The following is a 21,189-nucleotide window of genomic DNA, read 5'->3' as shown; positions in this document are numbered from 1 at the left end:
TTGTGGGTTCGATTCCTGGGCTCGGCAAGCGTGTGTGTGTGTGTGTGTGTGTGTGTGTGTACTCACTGCCCCTTTACCTTTATTAAGGTAGGATGAAATTATGGTCAAACCGCCGAGCACAAGTATCATGACGTAACATCGACAGGACCGTGTTGGTAGGACAGTTCGATGGGTAGGACGAATTATTAGAGCCCCAGTCCTCAGGGACGGCCAGACAGGGTTGGAGCCAGGACCGTATGGGACCAGTGACTTAAAAGAAGCCCCTGCATTTTTCCAACATGATGAACTCCAATAAAGACGTCGTATCCTGTGTTTATCGAGGATTTGTGGAGTATGTGGATTTGGCTGCGGTGAAAATGTCCTTATATATGTTTACAAGCCAATTTAGCACCATGCCCTTTAACCCCACAATACAACAGGCCGGAATCACTGGTTCACGATACCGGCCACAGCTCACCGAACCCACCGAACCCACCGACAGCATCGTGTTACACTGTAATTATGTATATTAGCACCAGACAGCCTTCCCTCATTCACCTCCCCAGGCTTAAAAAAGGCTTAAATAAGCCAGTATATCCCCTCTAATGTGAGTCCATCTCCAGTTTGGTTCAGCTGTAGCCCAGTTTGTTTTTGGGGGAGCCGACACTGAAGAGACAGGATGGCAAAAGCTAGTCTAAGCGTTAGCTTGTAGCCTAGCGTGGCTCCCTGTTTGCTGCCACCGAGTTCGAGCGCCTCTTCTGCGGACGCTGGCACAGGAAAAGCCGCGGTCGGTCATGAGGCCCGTTGTACTCCCATAACTTTGGAGGTCTGGAGGTGAGGAACAGCTCTCCGGTATCAGCACCTCCTCATTCCTCCGTGTCGCCACGGCGTTTTACCGTTTCACCGATTAACGAGCTCCGACTAGAGCTTTATCGAGTGCGCGGGTTTATGCAAATGTGGGGGCGGCGTTTACAGCTCCGTTTGGGTTCTGCTGGATGTTCTTTCGGAGGAGAACCAGCTGTGTTTACGGTTCTCGGTTTGTCACCTGCATCCATTGATTAGCTCTCATTAGTCAACATTTCCAATTAAGAGATCAATAACAACGCCACTGCGCATGCGCATACCTCCCTCGACTGTATTAGCTAGCATGCTACTAGTTAGCCAGTCGAACTGAACTTCTATTATTATATTATATTATATATATATATGAATGCATTAAACGATCACAGATATAAATCTTGCAGCCCACACTGATCTTGTAGACACACCCTACATGCAAATAGTCAGCCCCCATAAACACCAGCGTCCAAGCCAGTGCAGCTTTTTATCATCCATGCAGGAAAAGTTATTATTGATATTATTATTGTTATTAGCCCTGTAAACTGTTTAAACCGATAATAGACCCGGTATTGAGGGAGATGTGAGGTTTACAGCACACAGGCTTTAGAGCAGACTGGTGCTTGTGGCGAGATTTAGGGGTTAGGATGCTTCTAAGGGCCTGTGACTTTTTTAGGGGCCCTAAAAAAAATATTAACTGCGAATTTTGGCAGAATTGTCAGAGCAGTGGGGCCCCAAGTGCCCTCCCATTCAGATCTGACCAGTTCTGGCATTGGCCCTGGATTGGATTACTAAGCGGATCCGATTTTCCGTGGTTATCGGATGGTCAGCGGTCAGCAGGTGGTTCTATCAAGTCCCGAACTGTATGTGAGATGTGCGAAGAACCTTTTTTTAGAACCCCAATCCTCAAAAACCCTCAATCACCATGTAATACCAGTAAAAGCCTACAGCTGTACATTCAAGCAGAACAAACGAAAGAGTGCAGGTGAGAAATGAATTTATTTATTTATTTATTTATTGAATTATTTGGTAAAAAATCAAAATAAGCACAACAATAACAAACAAACCTGGATGTTATGAATAGAAATGTGGCTGAGAAGAATAAAACCATTTACTATTTAAAGCAGAAACATTTGGCTTCATTCAGTTTCTGCTAAAAGAGCATGACTGTCCAAACGATTGCAAAACAGCTGATGTTACATAATCATAAAAAAAAAAACATAGAAAAATGTAAAACATGGCAAATCCCCGCCCAGCTCAAATAAACCACTTCCTTTCTTCTTCCCAGGAATGAAAGTATTCCTGAAAGATCTTAAGGAGAAGTCCTGCAGTCCCGCTGATGATTCATGGTGAGACGCCTCAGCAGTCCCTGCCTCCAGCTAACGCGAGCTCCTTCAGTGTTACAGTAAGCAGGGGTTGGTGGATGCGTCACAGTTCCAAGGAATCAGTTCCCTGTGCTTCACCTTCTGTACCTTCATCTCATCCCGTTTACACCACCTCACACAGCCGTTTCCTTACGGATCCATGGCATCAGACACACCAGCAGGCCTTCTGCTGACTGTCTTCAGTCATCTTTCCAGTTGATCCATGTATTGTTTGATGACAATAAGAGGTGTAAGAGTTTATGGTGGGCGAAATGGCAAATACTGTCCGAAACAACGCCACCATGATACTTATCACTTCCACAAAGCACAGTATGAGTCTTGGATTACTTTGATGGATCTGTACACTGATTGATTCACAACCTTATTTATATATATATATATATATATATATATATATATATATATATATTTTTTTTTTTATTTCTGTATAAAACATAATTGTTTCATTATTTTATTATTTTGTATTCAAAATATATTTAGATATAATTTTAGCTCTACATATTTTTAGTTTTTGAGCATATATAGTTTTCATCTTCTCTTTTACCTATTTATTTATTTATTTAACTTTTATTTAACCAGGGTAGTGACATTGGGGTTAGACATGCCTTTTATAAGTGAGCCCTGGCCAACATACACACACACACACACACACACACACACACACACACACACACACACACACACAAATATATACAGACATATACATTTATATATATATATATATATATATATATATATATATATAAATAAATGTATATGTCTGTATATATTTTCATTTTTGTATAAAACATATATGTACAGTATGTACAATATATGTACATATAATATTTATGTATTTAACTTTTATTTAACCAGGGTAGGGACCTGTGACATTGGGGTTAGACATGCCTATATATATATATATATATATATATATATATATATATATATATATATATATATATATATATACATATATACATTCACACACTATGGACAGTAGTCAGTTACTCCATGAAAAGCAGGACACACTCTTTTTAATGCCCCTGATTATAGAAGAAACACTGAAGCAACAAACAAGTGTCCCATTACTTTTGTCCACATAGTGCATGTCCAGTTAATCAGAACCAAACAGGGGCAGTTAGTGGAAATTTGAGCTTGTGATCTCCTTAGAAAAGAGAGATATCTGAAGTTTACTCAGAAAAGCAGATACATGATGAAACAACGTGCAGCTTGAGCTGCTGTGAATCGTATCTCTGAAATGAGCCGAGCAAAAACAGTTTTTAAAGGAGGTTCTTCAGCTGCATGGACACATCTTTTGTTATTTCCCTCAGCCAGCTTCTCCAGTGACCGGACAAACAGAAAAGTAGAAGCTATGCATGACAGTGCCAGTGTGTGGCAAAGATCAAGTCCGTTCTTGCAGGATGCGGCACTTAAAAGTTTATAAAAGCTCAGATGCAGGCGGGCAGGCCGACAATCAGGCCGCGTGTAGTGGAATACCCTGCAGAGAAAAGCAAAACATCAGATGATATCACGGAAGAGAAAGTACATTTATACATGAATCATTTCACACATTCCTAAAAAAAATAGATCCAAGACACAAAAGATCCAAGACACAGTGTACGCCATTTGGACAAAAGTACTGGGACACCTGCTCGTTGCTTCAGTGCTTCTTCTGAAAGGGGTTTATCCTGCTTTTGTTGGAATAACTGTCTCTACTGTTCAGGAAAGACAGCTTTCCATAGATGTTGGAGTGAGGATTGCTGTGAGGATTTGATTGAGTATGTGAGGTCTGGATGTTGTCAGGATGATCACCAACCATCTTTCCAGAGAACACCCTCTATAGCCCACGCCCGGCATTAGGCATACCAACGTGTCTCCAAACCGTACCACGGCCAATTTACACATTATGCACATTAAGTACTAGATCTAGATAAGGCTTTATCGTCCCCTCCCAGGACGACTGTGTGTTCCTTCCAGCCCCCTAAGAAGGCGAGTTCTCCATCACTGCTCCAGAGAGTCCTATTCTATTGGCAGTACTTCTCTACAGGGACTAGACAAGCTGTATGTTCGCATCTGCACATATGTGCCAGCAAAGGGTGCAGCCTGAAGTAGCTGAATGCATTCATTAGAAGGTTGTCCACAAACATTTGGACATCTGGTTGGTGTATCTCAGGGCCTGCTTTGATGAGCTCATGCTCTGCTCCCTTTTTTAAGAAGGTGGGCGTTTGCGAGGGAACAGAGCTGCTATAAATTTTGGAGAAATCTGACAGCAGTCCTGCCATAAATAAAGGCAAGACTGCTGACGCTTGACACTTTGCTTATTAGAGAAATGTGTGGAGTGTGAGACCTGGGAATCCTCATCTCTGCTGCCGCACATCTGATTAACCCCATCAAACCTAACATCTCCATGCTGCCTGGGTCTGCCTGGCTCTGATGCAGTGGCTAGCAGATGCCAGGGCCGGCCAACGGAGTGATGTGGAGGCCGAGAGTGCCATCTACCCACCCTGGAGAGAGAGAGAGTGCAAGGCCAGTTGTGCTCTCTCAGACCCCGAGCAGCATGACTGGGATTCGAACCAACAATCCTCTGGTCACAGTGGCCGCGCCTCATTCCGCTGAACCACTCAATTATTGGTCAGATTTGTTATTGTTGAGGCACAAAAGGGTGGAAAATGTAAAGTCAGAATTTAAGTGTTTCAATGGTTTAAACAGTTCAGTGGAGGATCTAGACCATGAGGCCTATATCTGTGTATATATATATATATATATATATATATAACTCGAAATCTACCCTAAACACGGATCATCGTTGAGCTTTTTACAGTGAACCAAACTGATCAGAGCGCCGACGTTAGCAGCTAGCAGCCAAAACAGGGCTGAAGTTCTCTCACTGGAACTCTCCATTCCACCTTAAATGCTGCAGCAGTTACACTCTGCTGCTGGAACGTACGCAAAAAACGCTACTGCGCTATTTAAGGTGGAATGGACAGTTACCATTAGAAGCCTTGTTTTGGCTGCTAACTGGTAACAGTGCTGCATTTATCAGTTAAAATCAATCTGTTTTTGTTTTGTCTGCTGAAATGAGCTCACAGATGAACCATGTTTAGGGTAGTTTTGGAAAAAGGGCGACAGAAGGCAAGGTGGAACGGGAGGTCCGGGTAAGACAGCTTAGCTTCTCTCAGAGCCTGATGCATCCTGCTGCAACAGCCTAGATCATAAAAGTCCTAAAGGTTGACCATCCAGTTAAAGAATACACACTTGTTGCCCCTCCCCGAGGCTGGAAACCCCCTATAAAGCTGTGTACTGAGACACAATACTTTGAACTTGGGGGGAACTTGGGAAGCCTGGGGCTGAGCTGCCTGCAGAACGGACGGTCTACTAAAAGCTACTGCACAGACCCAAGGGACCCAAGATAGCATCATGATGCTCATCGCTATCTTCCACCCTGCCAACAGTCTATTTTCAGCACTGCTTGTGAACGTATCTATGCCGATGGGCGCAGTGGTCATGAAATGAGGGGTGTTCAGGTCAGTTTCTGGCGTACTGGTTAGTATCTCAGCAACGGAAAACACAGCAGGAGCTCCACTGACTAAAAAACAGTCTAGACAGACGTTCGTCAACAGTCAGGCGTTCGTTTGTTGCTATCTTGGCAGTGAATTGTCAACACAGGCGCGTGCAGCCCGACGCTCGTACACCCCCCCCCTCCCCCACACTTTACACCACTGAAATAGCAACCCGCCAAGGTCAAACCGACCGCACCTGGCTCTTAAAGGGAGCGGCGGCGAGAGACACACTGGTTTATTACTGCAATCAATCTGTGCGGTGCACGGTTCAGTCCGAATTAGGAACCTCGGATCGGATCAAGGGGCAAATAAACTCGATCAGGACATCCCTAATCACGGTACTCTGATATATCAGTGTTTTCTTAGGCCCCTCACCTCCAGCGTTATTTTGGCACAGCTCGAGTCTGCGGAAGTCCAGTACTTTTCCTGCACTGGGAAACAGTTTAACACTCCAAGGCTTTGTGCAGACAGGTGGTTCAAATCTGGATTTGCTGACTTCAGCAAGACTTTGCTATTGCAGTCCAGAGCTGCCAACTCTCCCACATGCTGCTAAAACCCAAAAAAGAGAAGGAGCTGTGGTGGCATTGAATGTGCAGCTTCTTGAACAAATGAACTAGCTGCAATTCACATAAACGTCTGGAATCCCGTCATTGAAACGTGTGGGACCTCATCGAGTGGTGACGGCACGCTCTGAAAACAGGTGGGGGAAATAACAAGGCCGCTGTAGCTGCGAATTTAGCAACATGCTAAACTTGAGAAAGAGTAAAAGTCTGATTTGCATCATCTGTCTGAAAAAAGCCTGCTGAGAAGAATTCAGTCAAAATTCATATTTTCATAACTTCTGCATTTCAGTTTGGTCAACAAACCTCAAGAACATCAGTAAATGAGCTGCAGCTGAAACTAATTAAACACTGTGTGAGATGTTTAGTCTGTGGCTCCGCCCCCTCAACCTGTTCACTGTTTATTTCCCATCTGCAGGTTAGAGCCCCCCCCCCCCTCCCCCCAATCACATGACGTCCCAGACTGGGAGGCTTTTGACAATGGAGCGATGAGCCCTGGCTGGAATTCGAACTAATGACCTCCTCACACTTGATGAGCAGCAGTTAGACCGTAGGGCCGGTCTAGAGCTGTGAAAGTAATATGTGAAATATGACTTCATTTATTTATTTGGGTAATAACAACTTATAGGATTACATTGTGTTATTGTTTGGGGGGTGTACAGTTTATATTGGTATCAAAATCAATATTCTACATAATTATAAAAATATTTCTGACAAACAAAACACAAAACCATGTTTTCATATGTCATGACATATTTCATGACATTTTCATAATTCACCCAAGGTAAAGATGTTTCTTAGTACACTGTATGTCCAAACGTATGTAGACACCTCTGCTAATCCCAACACTTTTAAGGTGCATCCATCGCTCTACACACAGCCTGTATAATCTCCATAGAAAAGCACTGGCCAACAGAATGGGACACTCTGGAGGAGCCACGTAAGAGGTCACCATACCATCGGCTAGAGCTCTGGAGTGCTGGATCCCCTTCCAAGACCTCTGAAATGAGTTGGAGTGCCAAAGCCGAACATCCAACACTGTTACATGACTTCACTGATGCTCCGAGTGCAATCAAATCCTCTAGTGTAAAGCCTTGTCAGAGGAGCCGAGGCTATTACTGCATGATGGCTGAAGAAACACTGAACCAGCAGGTGTCCACAAACTTTTATAAGAAGTTCCCACCTACCTCTCTGGGTATGAAATGGAGCATGGAGGACCACAAATGCTAAACTAATGAAAGATTAATGTCTCCTGCAGTGATCTTCAGTTCACTATATATATATATATATATATATGTATGTGCCTGATGTGATTCATCAGCTGCCAAGCGCTCAGTGAGCGGGATCATCTGTGCTGGATTTGTTCGTGCAAGTGGGGAGCGAGGTCCCAAAGATCAGGTCCCAGTGCCTGAAGTATGGAGCATAGTTGCCCCTGAAGTGCTGGTGATGGGCCTGGTGGAAGGGAGGTCCTCCAAAGCAGGGCAACAGCCGGTGTACCGCCCAGGGGAAGTCGTAGCCACAGTGATCCTCCACAGCCAGCCAGATGTTGAGCAAATGGAAAAGGATCTCGCTCATGGGGTGGCAGCCCACCAGCCTGGCACTGGCAAAGGCCAGAACCTGCTGGAACAGCAGCTCCTCGATACTGGAGTCCTGCGCCGCCAGCGCGAAAGTGTCGCGATGCAAATGGTGAGAGTGATGGAACTTCTGGAACAGCCGTGGATCACTGTGAACCAAACACAACACGTTTAGTCTGGGGATTAGAACATCTGGGAAAGAGGAACATCAGAGGCCTGAGGAACACTGATTCAGAACAGCTGTTTGAAGATTTTATTAGTTTGACAGTAACTACACTCTAGGACAAAAGTATTGGGACGCTTTGGAGTAATTGTGCCTACTGTCCAGAGAAGAAGACATTCTACTAGATTTTGGAGAAGCATTGCTGTGAGGATTTGACTGCATTCGGCCATAAGAGTGTTAGAAAGGTCAGGATGTTGAATGATGATCACCACCCCACCACCTCATCATCCTCAACTCCTCAACTCCTCAACTCGTCCTATACAAAAGTATTGGATGGAGCTCCACCACCATCATTCCAGAGAACACAGTTCTTCCACTGCTCCACAGCTCCTCAATGCTGCTGGGGGGCTTTATACCCCTCTAGCCCACTGGGTAGGCAAATGAGTCTCGTGTTAACGGGGGCGGTTCCAGATTGCTTGTTGTACTTTATAATAATAAATAATAATAATGTTATAATATGTTGTTAATAAAAAAAATAGTAAGGCTGGGCGATGTGGTAAAACTAACATATCACACTATTTAAAGACATTTTTTGATGTTACCTTCTCTACCTGCATCTGGAGCTCTCAGCTTGTCCAGAAATGCATGTATACAGCTGTCCATGAGGGGGCGCTCAAAGCTTGATTGGTACATTTTTGATTTTTACAGCTGTGGAGTCAAAGTAAATTACACTCCCCATCTGTAGGTGATCCAGAGAACACCTCTCTTACGAGTAAACAGCAGCTGCTGAGCTTTTGAGAACAGGCCTGAGGAGCCACTTTCCCAACTGCTGAACCTCAACACATGGCCGAACACGTCAAACCTGCGGCCTTAAAGAACTGAATTATGTTAACAACCTAAATCTGTTCTGGAGCTCCAAGGCTTTTCTTCTTCTTTTTTTTTAGGCCTGGAGAACGTTTAAGGAGAACTGCTCTTGAACTCTGCTCTCAGGCTCTCAAAGAAATAAATCAAGGTGCTACAAATGCTATAAAACAGGGCTGTCCTGTCAAACTCCACCATTTGAAGAGCCATCTTCAAAACTCCTGAGTGGTCCAGTGGACTAAGGCGCTATGATCAGAGGATCGCTGGTTCGAATCCCGGTCATGCTGCTAGCCATCTTTAGCCGAAGCCCAGAGACAGCACAATTGGCCTCTCTCTCTAGGGTGGGTAGATGGCGCTCTCTCCCCACATCGCTTCGCTGTGGTGCTGGCTGGTGAGTCGGATTGGGTTTGTATCTCAGAGGGACGTCTGTCTCCATCTGGATGGCAATAAAAGGCCCGTTCTAGAACTGAGGGGGTACATCACTGGGTGTCTGGGTCCGGATAAACCTTTCATTACATGTATTTTTAATTTAATTATACCTTTGGTAGGAAACATGTGGAAGGCAGTGAGGTGTCAAACGTTTAATCTCATCATTTGGATTAAATGTCATTAATTAGTATTAATCATTTATCAGATTTGCTCACCCGGCCAATCACCCAATCCCTGTTCGTGTGACCCGCCCCATCACTAGGAGGGTGAAGACTAGCATGCGTCTCTTTCAACACATGTGAAGCCAGTCACCGCCTCTTTTCCAACTGCTGCAGATGCAGCCTTGAAAGGTGGTCAGCACGCTCATAGCAACCAGCTGAGACAACATGGCAACAGTCTACCAACAATACCATAGCAGCCATCTGAAAACCATAGTAACCACCTTAAAAATCTTAGTGACCACCTGGCAACATTATAACATGTGTCTAGCAACCACTATGCAACTCCATAGCAACCACTTAGCAAGTCCACAGAAGCCAACTTAAAAATCTTAGTAACCACCTGGCAACACTACAACACTTATCTAGCAACCACTATGCAACACCATAGCAACCACCTAGCAACACTATTGCAACCACTATGCAAGACCACAGCAGCCACATTAAAAATCTTAGTAACCACCTGGCAACACTACAACACTTATCTAGCAACCACTATGCAACACCATAGCAACCACCTAGCAACACTATTGCAACCACTTAGCAAGACCACAGAAGCCAACTTAAAAATCTTAGTAACCACCTGGCAACACTACAACACTTATCTAGCAACCACTGTGCAACACCATAGCAACCACCTTAAATACCTTAGTAACCACCAGCAGCCAAAAAAACTTTTTCCAGATGTGAGGCAACATCTGCCTGGAAAAAAAAACAGAGCTGAGAATCGGAACTGGACTTAGATGAGTAGCAGGTAATTTAGACTGGACGATGGAGATGGTCAGAAATTCGGGAATAAAATCACAGTAAATTTAATCCCACCTGGATAGGGATTAAAAAGGCATTTGAGCTCCTACCGCTCTTGAAAACCCCCGACTGCTACATAACTGTAGTCCTGTAGAGGTAAATCTTTCGGTGGCATGTATACAGATGACCAGCAGCATGTTAGGCAAGTGGTCTTAATGTTTTGGTCTTAATAGCTGGCTTTTTATCTAAACTGCCGAACAGCCTCTCGCACAGTTAGACACACACACACACACACACACACACACACACACACACACCCTTTTAATCAAACACAGTCAGGAAGAGCAGACAGCCAGGCTGGGAGGAGTGTTGAGGCGACAGGCCCGCTGTTCCACTACAGCGGATTACTGTAATTCTCTTCACGCTACACAAACAAGCCGTCCTACAACCTGCAGCAGCACGAATCCGGTCTCATCAACAACACACCGACCATCACCCCCACTCAGACAGAGCTGAAGGATCCAGAACCAGCAGCCGTGCTCAGGCCTTCTGAAGATCCCTGCTGCAAACTGGGTTCTAAAGTCTATTTAATTTAATTCATTTAATTTTCACTTTAATTATTATTAACACCCTCAAAACTACATCACTGCCATAATTAACATCAGTTTCATAGGCCCTGAAATAACACTATAGCAACCACTTAGCAACACTATAGCAACCATCTTAGAAACCATATAGCAACCACATAGCAACATCAAAGCAGTGACCTGAAATATCACAGTAAATACTTGGGAACACCATAGCACCCATCTAGCAAACACTTAGCAACATCATAGCAACCAGCTTAGAAGCACTATAGCAACCATGTAGCAACACTGAAGCAGTGACCTGAAATACCATAGTAACTACTTGGGAACACCATAGCACCCATCTAGCAACCACTTAGTAACACCATAGCAAAACATTAGCAACACCATAGCAACCACTTTGCAACACCAAAACAATGACGTGAAATACCATAGCAACACCATAGCAACCAGCTTAAAAGCACTATAGCAACCACGTAGCAACACCAAAGCAGTGAACTAAAATACCACAGTAAATTCTTGGGAACACCATAGCACCCATCTAGCAAACACTTAGCAACATCATAGCAACCAGCTTAGAAGCACTATAGCAACCATGTAGCAACACCGAAGCAGTGACCTGAAATACCATAGTAACTACTTGGGAACACCATAGCACCCATCTAGCAACCACTTAGTAACACCATAGCAACAATTTGGCAACACCATAGCAACATCATAGCAACCAGCTTAAAAGCACTATAGCAACCACATAGCAACACCAAAGCAATGACCTGAAATACAATAGTAACAATTTGGGAACACCATAGCACCCATCTAGCAACCACTTAGTAACACCATAGCAAAACATTAGCAACACCATAGCAACCACTTTGCAACACCAAAACAATGACGTGAAATACCATAGCAACACCATAGCAACCAGCTTAAAAGCACTATAGCAACCACGTAGCAACACCAAAGCAGTGAACTAAAATACCACAGTAAATACTTGGGAACACCATAGCACCCATCTAGCAACCACTTAGCAACACCATAGCAACCAGCTTAGAAGCACTATAGCAACCACGTAGCAACACCAAAGCAGTGACCTGAAATACCACAGTAAATACTTGGGAACACCATAGCACCCATCTAGCAACCACTTAGCAACACCATAGCAACCACCTTGCTTCCTGTGCAACATGATTCAAACCTAAGTCACTTAGAAATGTTCCCCTTCGCTTCTCCAAAGAGCCTCTCCAACACACCGAGACGACGAGGAGAAGGACGGCATAGGTCATCCTTCTCCAATGATCTGCTGTCCATTCCTATAGCAGCCGTCCAGTCTACTAAAGTCCAGCTGGTTTAGCCAAGCTATGGACTTACTAATCCACACTCTACAGCGTTCCTCTGATCGGACACGGCTTCCAGTACTGAGTCTCTTACTTTGGTCAAATTTCAGAAGAAGCTTTCTACTGATACTTGATTGGTTATTGATTATTGATTATAAAGCAGAATTACTCTTCTATAATAAAGGTCCAGATCAATCGCTGGCCAAACAACAGGAACCTACACCCTAGGTTTTTACAGTCTTTACAGAGGCCGAGCTTTCGTTAATTAGTCCTAGTGAAACTCTGGAACCCTATATTTTAAGGGCCATCACGCAAAACCTTGAATTCTCCGGCAACTTTACAGGAGAAGGAAAAAAACGTCCGAACTTTCCATGGAAGTCAATGGACAAATATTTAAATCCAGGTCATTTTGGAGCATTTCTATCGGTCCATTCGCCATCGAATTCTGACACTATATAAAGAACAACTTCCAGATTCACATTATGGAGAAAAGTGAAAAACATGTACCCTGATCAGCCATAACATTAGAACCACCACCAGGTGAAGATACTACTAGCTTTGATGTCTGGGGTTGGATCTACAGATCAGGCAGCAGGTGAACGGTCAGTTCCTGAAGCAGGAGAAATGGACCAAGCGCAAGAATCTAGAGGAGGACTGGGTCAGAACCACCTGGTCTTGCGGGGGGACTGTCTGGTACTCAGTGGTCAGTACCTACCAAAAGTGCTCCACGGAAGGACAGCCGGTGACCCAGAGCCAGGGTCAGGACACCCCAGGCTCATGGAGGTCACACCTCACAACCTACAGGCCTTCTAGGACAGGTGGTTTTAATGTTATGGCTGCTATGGCTCGAGCTCACCTGTGCATGACGTAGTGCACGGCGAAGAAGAGCGTGTCGAACACCAGCAGGCACGTGAAGCAGTCGGAGAGCGCGCGGAAGAGCGGCGGCGCCTCGAGGTAATCCTCAGAGTCCCTGCGCGCGAGCTGCTGCACCAGCGCGGCGAAGGGCAGCACCGCCGCCGCGTACTTGCACGCGATCCGCGCGAGGCACTCAAGCCACCGCCGGGGGTCGGCGGCTCGCGCCCCGTCTCCAATCCGGTAACGGTCGACCCCCAGCAGCTCGAGGAGCAGGAACGGAGCCGAGAAGCAGAGGTGGGCTGCAAGGGCGGCGCACGCGGCCATCGCCGGGGAGAGGAGCAGCGCGCGTAAAGCGACCCACGCGGGCTGCAGCAGCGACGGCGCGAGGGCACCGGTGGCGTTCACGCTCATGTTAAGCGTGCGTCGTTCGCGTTGTCATGGTTTCAGGCTTTTAGAAGTTCACGCGCTCTCCTGCACGATGCTGCTGGGACGCGCGCGCGACTCCAGCCACTCTACCCTGAGTGAGACGTTTTCAATGACTCTCTCCGGTGAATCAAATGAACCGATTCACCAAGCCAGCCTCGAATCATCCCCTCCCTTTTTAAAGGCTGGCTTTTAAACGAGCTCGTGAGAGGACAACCCCGGACGCTATCAGGTTAACCCTTTGTGACCTTGTGTCCGTGCTGCAGTTCTCACGTATATGTCCAAAAGTTTGTGGACACCCCTTCTAATGATTGCATTAAGCTACTTCAAATTGCACCCATTGCTCCCGGCAGTAGGGCTAGTAAAGGGGGTATATAAAGCCCCCCAGCACTGAGGAGCAGTGGAAGAACTGTGTTCTCTGGAATGATGCATGGTGGTGGAGCTCCATCCAGTACTTTTGAGGGATTGAGGTGGGGTGGTGATCATCATCCAACAGTCTGACCTCACTAACAACTCTTGCCACTGGACGCAATCAAATCCTCACAGCAATATTCCTCCAACTCTAGTAGAAACCCTTCTTCCCAGGACAGTAGAGACAATCAGGTGTCCCAATACTTTTGTCCATTAAAAACAACAGATAATATTTACTGTAACACATTTATCCTCAGTGAATCAGTGACTCGTTGAATCAGACCGAATGGTTCAGTAACTATGGGTCACATAGTGGGCTTCATTGGGCCTATAACAGAACCCTGTGGGACCCCACAACCTATATTAACCTTAAATAGCTACCATAGCTTGTATGAGGCCCCAGGGTCTTTAATAACATCCCGTTCTAAACCCATAGGCTGTATTAATATGGAGCCGGTCCTCCTTTACTCTGAGCTCTACAGCAGCAGCAGGTCTGGAGCTCTGCTGCAGTTACTGAGTCAGTTGGAGGCTTTTCTGCACTCTGCTCTGAGCTCAGCACTCGGCCCTGACCCCGCTCTGTACCTTTACGTGGTCTGACAGACACTCGGTGGACACTGAGCTGCTCTCTGTGAGCTGTTCCTCCTAAACTCTTCCACTGTTCAGTAATAACACCACTCACAGCTGATGGAGGAAGATCTAGGAGGAAGGTCTAAATTTCACCAGCTGACTTGTAGTTGTTGTTGGTGCAGCGGTGTCTCCTATTACATACAGAACCACGCTGGAGTTCAGTGAGCAGAACCTTCAGAACCTCCCGTTCTTTCACTGATGAGTGGAACAAAGGCAGACTGCAGGGCTAGAGGCCTGTGGGTCAATGGGACTGAATGCACATCTGAATTCAATGATTGAGGAGTGTCCTAATACTTTTGTCCAAATAACCGATTAAGAAGGTAGAAATGGGGAATTAGCTGATGTGGCCTTTTTGTCCTCCTAACCATGCAGATAGGACACGCAGAAAAACCTCAGCTTAGTCATCTCAGCAGAACTGACTTGCACCATGCTGCCTAATACTGCCAGGCGTGGGCTATAGAGGGGTATAAAGCCCCCCAGAAGCTTTGAGCTGTGGAGCAGTGGAAGAACTGTGTTCTCTGGAATGATGGTGGTACATTTGGGATGAGTTGGGGATGATGAGGTTGTGGGGTGATGACTATCATCCAACATCCTGACCTTTCAAACGCTCTTGTTGCTGAATGCAATCAAATCCTCACAGCAATGCTCCTCCAAAATCTAGTAGAAGTGTTCTTCTCTGGACAGTAGAGACAGTTACTCCAACAGAAGCAGGATCAGCTCTTTTAATAGCCTTGATTTCAGAAGAAACAGTGAATGAGCAGGCGTCCCAATACTTTTGTCCATAAAGCACATAGAGAAAACATTGTAACACTGTAAGAACAGCTTGCATTTTTCCCCTCAGTGAATCAGTGAATCGCTGAATCAGACTGAATCAGTTCAGTAACTAAGGGGATATGGGGGTGTGGACAGAATGCTTGTGCTTTGCCAACAGCAGTGAATGAGCGGCCGGCTGTTGAGGCAGCTGAGGAAAAGTGAAACTAACTGTGAAAGCCTTTAATTAGTTGTGAGTGTGATGATAGGTATGGGGGGGGGGGGGGGGTGAGGTGGGGGTGGTCTTAGTTCTTCTCTCTTATAACTAGATTACGATGACACTTTTTTTGATAAGCTACATTGGACCTATGATAGAACCTTGTGGGACCCCACAAAATATATAAGCCGTAAAAATCTACCAGATAATTCCTAAGTTCATCAAAGGTTCTGTCAGTGCCGGTTCTAGCTTGTATGGGGTCCCGGGAGAACCCCCCTTCAGCACCCTTTATAAGAGATAAGAGATAAGATAAGATAGTCCTTTATTAGTCCCGCAGTGGGGAAATTCACAGTGTAAAGGACACTCAGTTACAAAAAATTTAGATAAATAAATAATTTACACTATATACACACAATATAGATAAGAATTAAAAAAGCAATAAACAATATTATTTACAGTAAAAGACTTATACTATCTGTGAGAGGATATAGGAGCTGCCGACTTTCATCTTCTGCACGGCACATCCCACAATCCACACACGCATACACTATATGGACAAAAGTATTGGGACACCTTCACATTACACCTACAGGAGCTTTTAAAACACCCCCATTCTAAACCCATAGGCCATAATAAGGAGCCGGTCCCCCTTTGCTCTAAGCTCTGACAGCAGCAGAGGCTTTGGGGGCTTTTCTGCACTCTGCTCTGAGCTCAGCGCTCGGCCCCTGACCCCGCTCTGTAACTTTACGTGGAGACAATCAAGTGTCCCAATACTTTTGTCCATTAAAAACAACAGATAATATTTACTGTAACACATTTATCCTCAGTGAATCAGTGACTCGTTGAATCAGACCGAATAGTTCAGTAACTATGGGTCACATAGTGGGCTTCATTGGGCCTATAACAGAACCCTGTGGGACCCCACAACCTATATTAACCTTAAATAGCTACCATAGCTTGTATGAGGCCCCAGGGTCTTTAATAACATCCCGTTCTAAACCCATAGGCTGTATTAATATGGAGCCGGTCCTCCTTTACTCTAAGCTCTACAGCAGCAGCAGGTCTGGAGCTCTGCTGCAGTTACTGAGTCAGTTGGAGGCTTTTCTGCACTCTGCTCTGAGCTCAGCACTCGGCCCTGACCCCGCTCTGTAACTTTACGTGGTCTGACAGACACTCGGTGGATCACTGAGCTGCTCTCTGTGAGCTGTTCCTCCTAAACTCTTCCACTGTTCAGTAATAACACCCCTCACAGCTGATGGAGGAAGATCTAGGAGGGAAGGTCTAAATTTCACCAGCTGACTTGTAGTTGTTGTTGGTGCAGCGGTGTTTCCTATTACATACAGAACCACGCTGGAGTTCAGTGAGCAGAACCTTCAGAACCTCCCATTCTTTCACTGATGTGTGGAAGAAAGACAGACTGCAGGGCTAGAGGTCTGTGGGTCAATGGGACTGAATCAGACACCTGAAATCAAGAGATGTGTCCCAATACTTTTGTCCAAACAACAAATTGAGAAAGTTCCAAAGGCTTTAGTGAATAAATGGGGCATTTTAGACAGGTAGTTTGGGCAGAGTTCCTTTGGGACTGTGTAAGGTAAGCTGATGTGGAAGTCTAGGGGCTTTTAGAGGCGTACCTGAGCCAACCCACTGAGCTGTAATCTTCTCTGGAGCGTTTTACTTTTTACTGGCTCTGAGAAGAGAACTGTGCTCAACCTCCTACTTGTATTTTGATCGTGTTTCAACTCTAAAATATTAAAAAGTAATTGTCCATTACAAAGCGGTCATGTTTTATTTGGGATGTGTGTGGCCGCTGGCTACAGCTTCCTAAGGTTAACCCTTTCCTTTCATTCCCATTTAATACTCTACAACTACAAGATGGAAGTTGTAAATAATTTCTACCATATTGGTACATCATAACTGTGTCTAAGACGTAGTTTTTTTGTTTTTGATTTTTAAACTAAAGATCTACAAAATAATGTTCAAAACACAGTAGCTGTGTTTATGATAGTGATCTCTGTGTTCAGTGGTGAGGAGGTGGGGGTGGTCTTAGTTCTTCTCTCTTATAACTAGATTACGGTGAACCTTTTTTGATAAGCTACATTGGGCCTATGATAGAACCTTGTGGGACCCCACAAAATATATAAGATGTAAAAAAATCTACCAGATAATTCCTAAGTTCATCAAAGGTTCTGTCAGTGCCGGTTCTAGCTTGTATGGGGTCCCGGGCAAACCCCCCTTCAGCACCCTTTATACTATCTGTGAGAGGATATAGGAGCTGCCGACCTTCATCTTCTGCACGGCACATCCCACAATCCACACACGCATACACTATATGGACAAAAGTATTGGGACACCTTCACATTACACCTACAGGACAGTAGCTGTGTTTATGATAATGATCTCTGTTTCACTAAGGCTGTGTTCAGACTGCCCACTCAAATCCGATCAGATTTTTGCAAATTAGAACCAAACCACATTTGGAGGAAGTTTGAAATGCTTTACAGTCAGATTTGTACAGCTGGGTGTCAGTCTGGACACTCACATTGTATATCCAAGTTTCTTTGGCGTCCCTCGCAACGTGACCGACAACACCCACACAGAATCCAGAACGACCTCCATCTGTCCTGCTTCCACGTATGAAAGCAGCTCGTTAGATAGTAGCTGCGTTGTTACCACAGAAACCCATGCAGGTAGGTTGAAAGTCTGGACACACAAATTCGATCTGATCACTGATCTCACAAATAACAGTGAGGACGGTCATCCCAACAGATCGGATTTTTTCGCCTGCATTGCTAACACCAATTGCCTGGGCCTCTATTGAATTAGGCCAGTTACCCCTATAAATGTAACTTCATATGTAACATATTCTTATTTAATTGACATTACTTTGTAGAAATCATTTTTTTACTGCATCACTGCCTGGTTTGGGACCTGTGCAGCCTCTGACTGCAAGACCCTCCAACGCATTGTGAGGACAGCTGAGAGGATCATCGGAGTCTCTCTCTTCCCTCTGTCATGGACATTTACACTGCCCGCTGCATCCGCAAAGCAACCAGCATTGTGGAGGACTCCACCCACCCTTCACACAGACTGTTCTCCCTCCTGCCATCAGGAAGAAGGTACCGCAGCATCCGGTCCAACACGACCAGACTCTGCAACAGCTTCTTCCCACAAGCCATCAGACTTCTCAACTCCAGAGACTAAACCCAGACAATATGGGAAGCATTTTGCACTAATAACTTTACTACCTCACTGGACTCATTATTTATTACACACTGCATAATTTGCACACTACCCCTAATTATTTATTATTATTATTATATTATCTGTCCGCACTTGTACTGTGTTGCACTTGTGTTCTGTATGCACTGTGTCTATGTTGCACCATGGTCCTGGAGGAACGTTGTTTCGTTTCACTGTGTACTCTGTATGTAGCTGAAATGACAATAAAACCAAACTTGACTTGACTTGACTTGAAATTAATTATTACAAATGACATTGACCATGATTCCATATATAAAAGCAATAAATAAATACTTTTTATACACACTGTACGTTAGGTTTCCTTTTTTTCTTTTTTCTTTCTTTTTTGACAGGTACGTGGAGTTGAGCATTGCACATTTTTGCATTCATTTAAAGCTGAGCCAAGCCCAAAGCATTGAACCTAGAAGGTCAGTTGCGTGCACCGGACTGATAGCTTCGATTCCTGGATTCTTTGATTCCAGACACTGAATCAACTCGCGACACGTACTGTAGGTTAAAATGTACCCTTCCACTGTGGTAAGGACTCTTAAACTGGAGAAACCTTAATGGTTAAAGACTGTGATTACTTAAGAACACTGAGAAACAGTTGAATTTGGAACTGTATAAACATTGCGAAAGACGTTATTGGTAAATATTTAATCGTTTACTGGCCAGCTGTGATGATTTTATTTTTTTTCAGGTGTGTTTAGTTAGTGAGTGTAGTTAGATTACCTCCGTCTCTCAGTGAAGATCACATGAAGATTATCAGATCTCCAGCTGTTTAAATATGTTCAAAAAAGTGTGTGTGCTGATTCATTCAAATGACTGTATGTGTCAGACATTAGACTTACAGCGTACTGCATTACTCACATATTTACCATAAGGCTTATTGTTCAGGCACTACTGATAAGCTGCGTGGAAGTTATTAAGTTGTGATACGTCTGAATGTTTGAGTTTGGTCACAGTTCCTTGGAGTTTCATGAAGATACACATTGGAATGCTTGGCCTTTATAAACTGACAGCGTTAGTCATTTACAACTCCGTAGTGATGCAAGTCTCAGCAGAACGTCTGACCATGGGCTGTTACAGGGATTTGAGTAAGTTAGGACACCTCATGAAAACCTTCCTTTTGATCACATGTAAACATCTGGAGATCTGATCTTCTTCATGTGATCTTCACTGAGAGACGGAGGTAATCTCACTAAACTCACTAAACACATCTGAAGAAACTTCTTTAATAAAATGGAATTAATAGAAATGTCATTTTCCTGTGAAGATAAAGTTCAAACCTCACATTATTACTCAGAATCAGGATTCTGGAGCAGTCGGTCTGATTTAAGCCTCAGATGTTTAGTCTGGTCTGCTGTTGATTGATGATTGAAGTGAGGGGTGAAGATGATCACTCTGGATCACTCAGATCCAGAGAGCTCTCTGAGGCCTTCAGAAAGAGCAAACTTGCCCCTGCCCTGATGAAAAGTGGACATTTCCTGGTGAGAACGTCCATGCTGGTCAATTGTTCTCGTCCTGCAAAACGATCGAATGCTACGTTCAGAGGAAAGGCGCCCTCTAGTGGCCAAGAAGAGACTACAGGTGACTCTTCTTGGAGTCGACTCACAGCTGAGAACTGCGAAAATGTAATTTGATTATCTTAATCTACACCTAAACCTAACCGCCGTACTTAATCTTACATAACCGTAACCATGGTGAAATTTAGAATCCGTACCATTTCCATCAATTTCGCTCCAAAAAATTCCTGAAAGCAGTTCCTGCCTTCTTGCCTGACGTCATCGTCCACTGCCCAATTTGCCTTTACCAAGAACGGTTCCCAGATGTTCCTTCTCCACCCTGAAAACCAAGGCTGCATCATTTGATGACTTGCTGATGACAAAAATGAACGGAATTACCCAGCATTCACTGCATTCAGTGCTAAAGCAATGCCAGAAGACACCGTCGTTACCCGATTCGCATCCCCAGCCCAATTTGTGCCGGACATGTGCGGGCATGCACAGTGCAAAAGCCATAAAGAGCTAATGCTAGTCTAACGCTAGTCTAACGCTAGTCATTTGAATGGGACAGTCATGAGGGTGGTTCGGTGTAGACTAGCTTACGAAAGCCGAAAAGCTCAGAATGTCTTATCGCTGGTTGATGCTGCTACCCAGTCACACACTTCCTGCCATGTCTACACTGACTAAACATGCTCAGCGCTAGTGTCGCTAGCCAGCGAGGAGTAGGAAGGTCGAGGGCAGCACCACCACCACTGCGGACTCTGTAGTAAGTCAGGCAAGGGGGGGGGGGCGCTAATTGGACAACTACAGACGCTCAAATTTCTCGTATTTTTAAGAAACAGTGCCGGTCAGTAGGTGGCAGTAGCACACCTCACGTGTCGAACCTTAGTTTACAAACAACAGATCTTTATTCTTTATTCAGCGACCATCTCCTCGAGTTAAAGG

General features: G+C 44.8%; 1 protein-coding gene across 1 annotated transcript; it reads right to left on the bottom strand.

The window, feature by feature from the left end:
• Window positions 1–1,802: 1,802 nt before the first annotated feature.
• On the bottom strand, window positions 1,803–13,602 carry ch25hl3 (cholesterol 25-hydroxylase like 3). The gene is made up of 3 exons (XM_072665129.1): window positions 13,073–13,602; window positions 7,491–8,026; window positions 1,803–3,681 (listed from the first exon to the last, which is right to left on the bottom strand). Exons 1-2 carry the CDS (start codon window positions 13,480–13,482, stop codon window positions 7,636–7,638), a joined length of 801 nt encoding a protein of 266 aa, XP_072521230.1. The 5' UTR covers window positions 13,483–13,602; the 3' UTR covers window positions 1,803–3,681; window positions 7,491–7,635.
• Between the last annotated feature and the right edge of the window lie 7,587 nt (window positions 13,603–21,189).

The sequence above is a fragment of the Salminus brasiliensis genome, chromosome 20 (genome assembly GCF_030463535.1).
Source record: "Salminus brasiliensis chromosome 20, fSalBra1.hap2, whole genome shotgun sequence".
Taxonomy (NCBI): domain Eukaryota; kingdom Metazoa; phylum Chordata; class Actinopteri; order Characiformes; family Bryconidae; genus Salminus; species Salminus brasiliensis.
Note: the sequence above shows the minus strand (reverse complement) of the source record. Positions and strands in the feature narration are given on the sequence as shown.

Coding starts and splice junctions, on each gene's coding strand:
- ch25hl3 (XM_072665129.1), bottom strand. CDS start 13,482: ATGAGCGTGAACGCCACCGGTGCCCTCGCGCCGTCGCTGCTGCAGCCC. Junction 8,027..13,072: donor GTGCACTACGTCATGCACAG/GTGAGCTCGAGC, acceptor TTTGGTTCACAG/TGATCCACGGCTGTTCCAGA.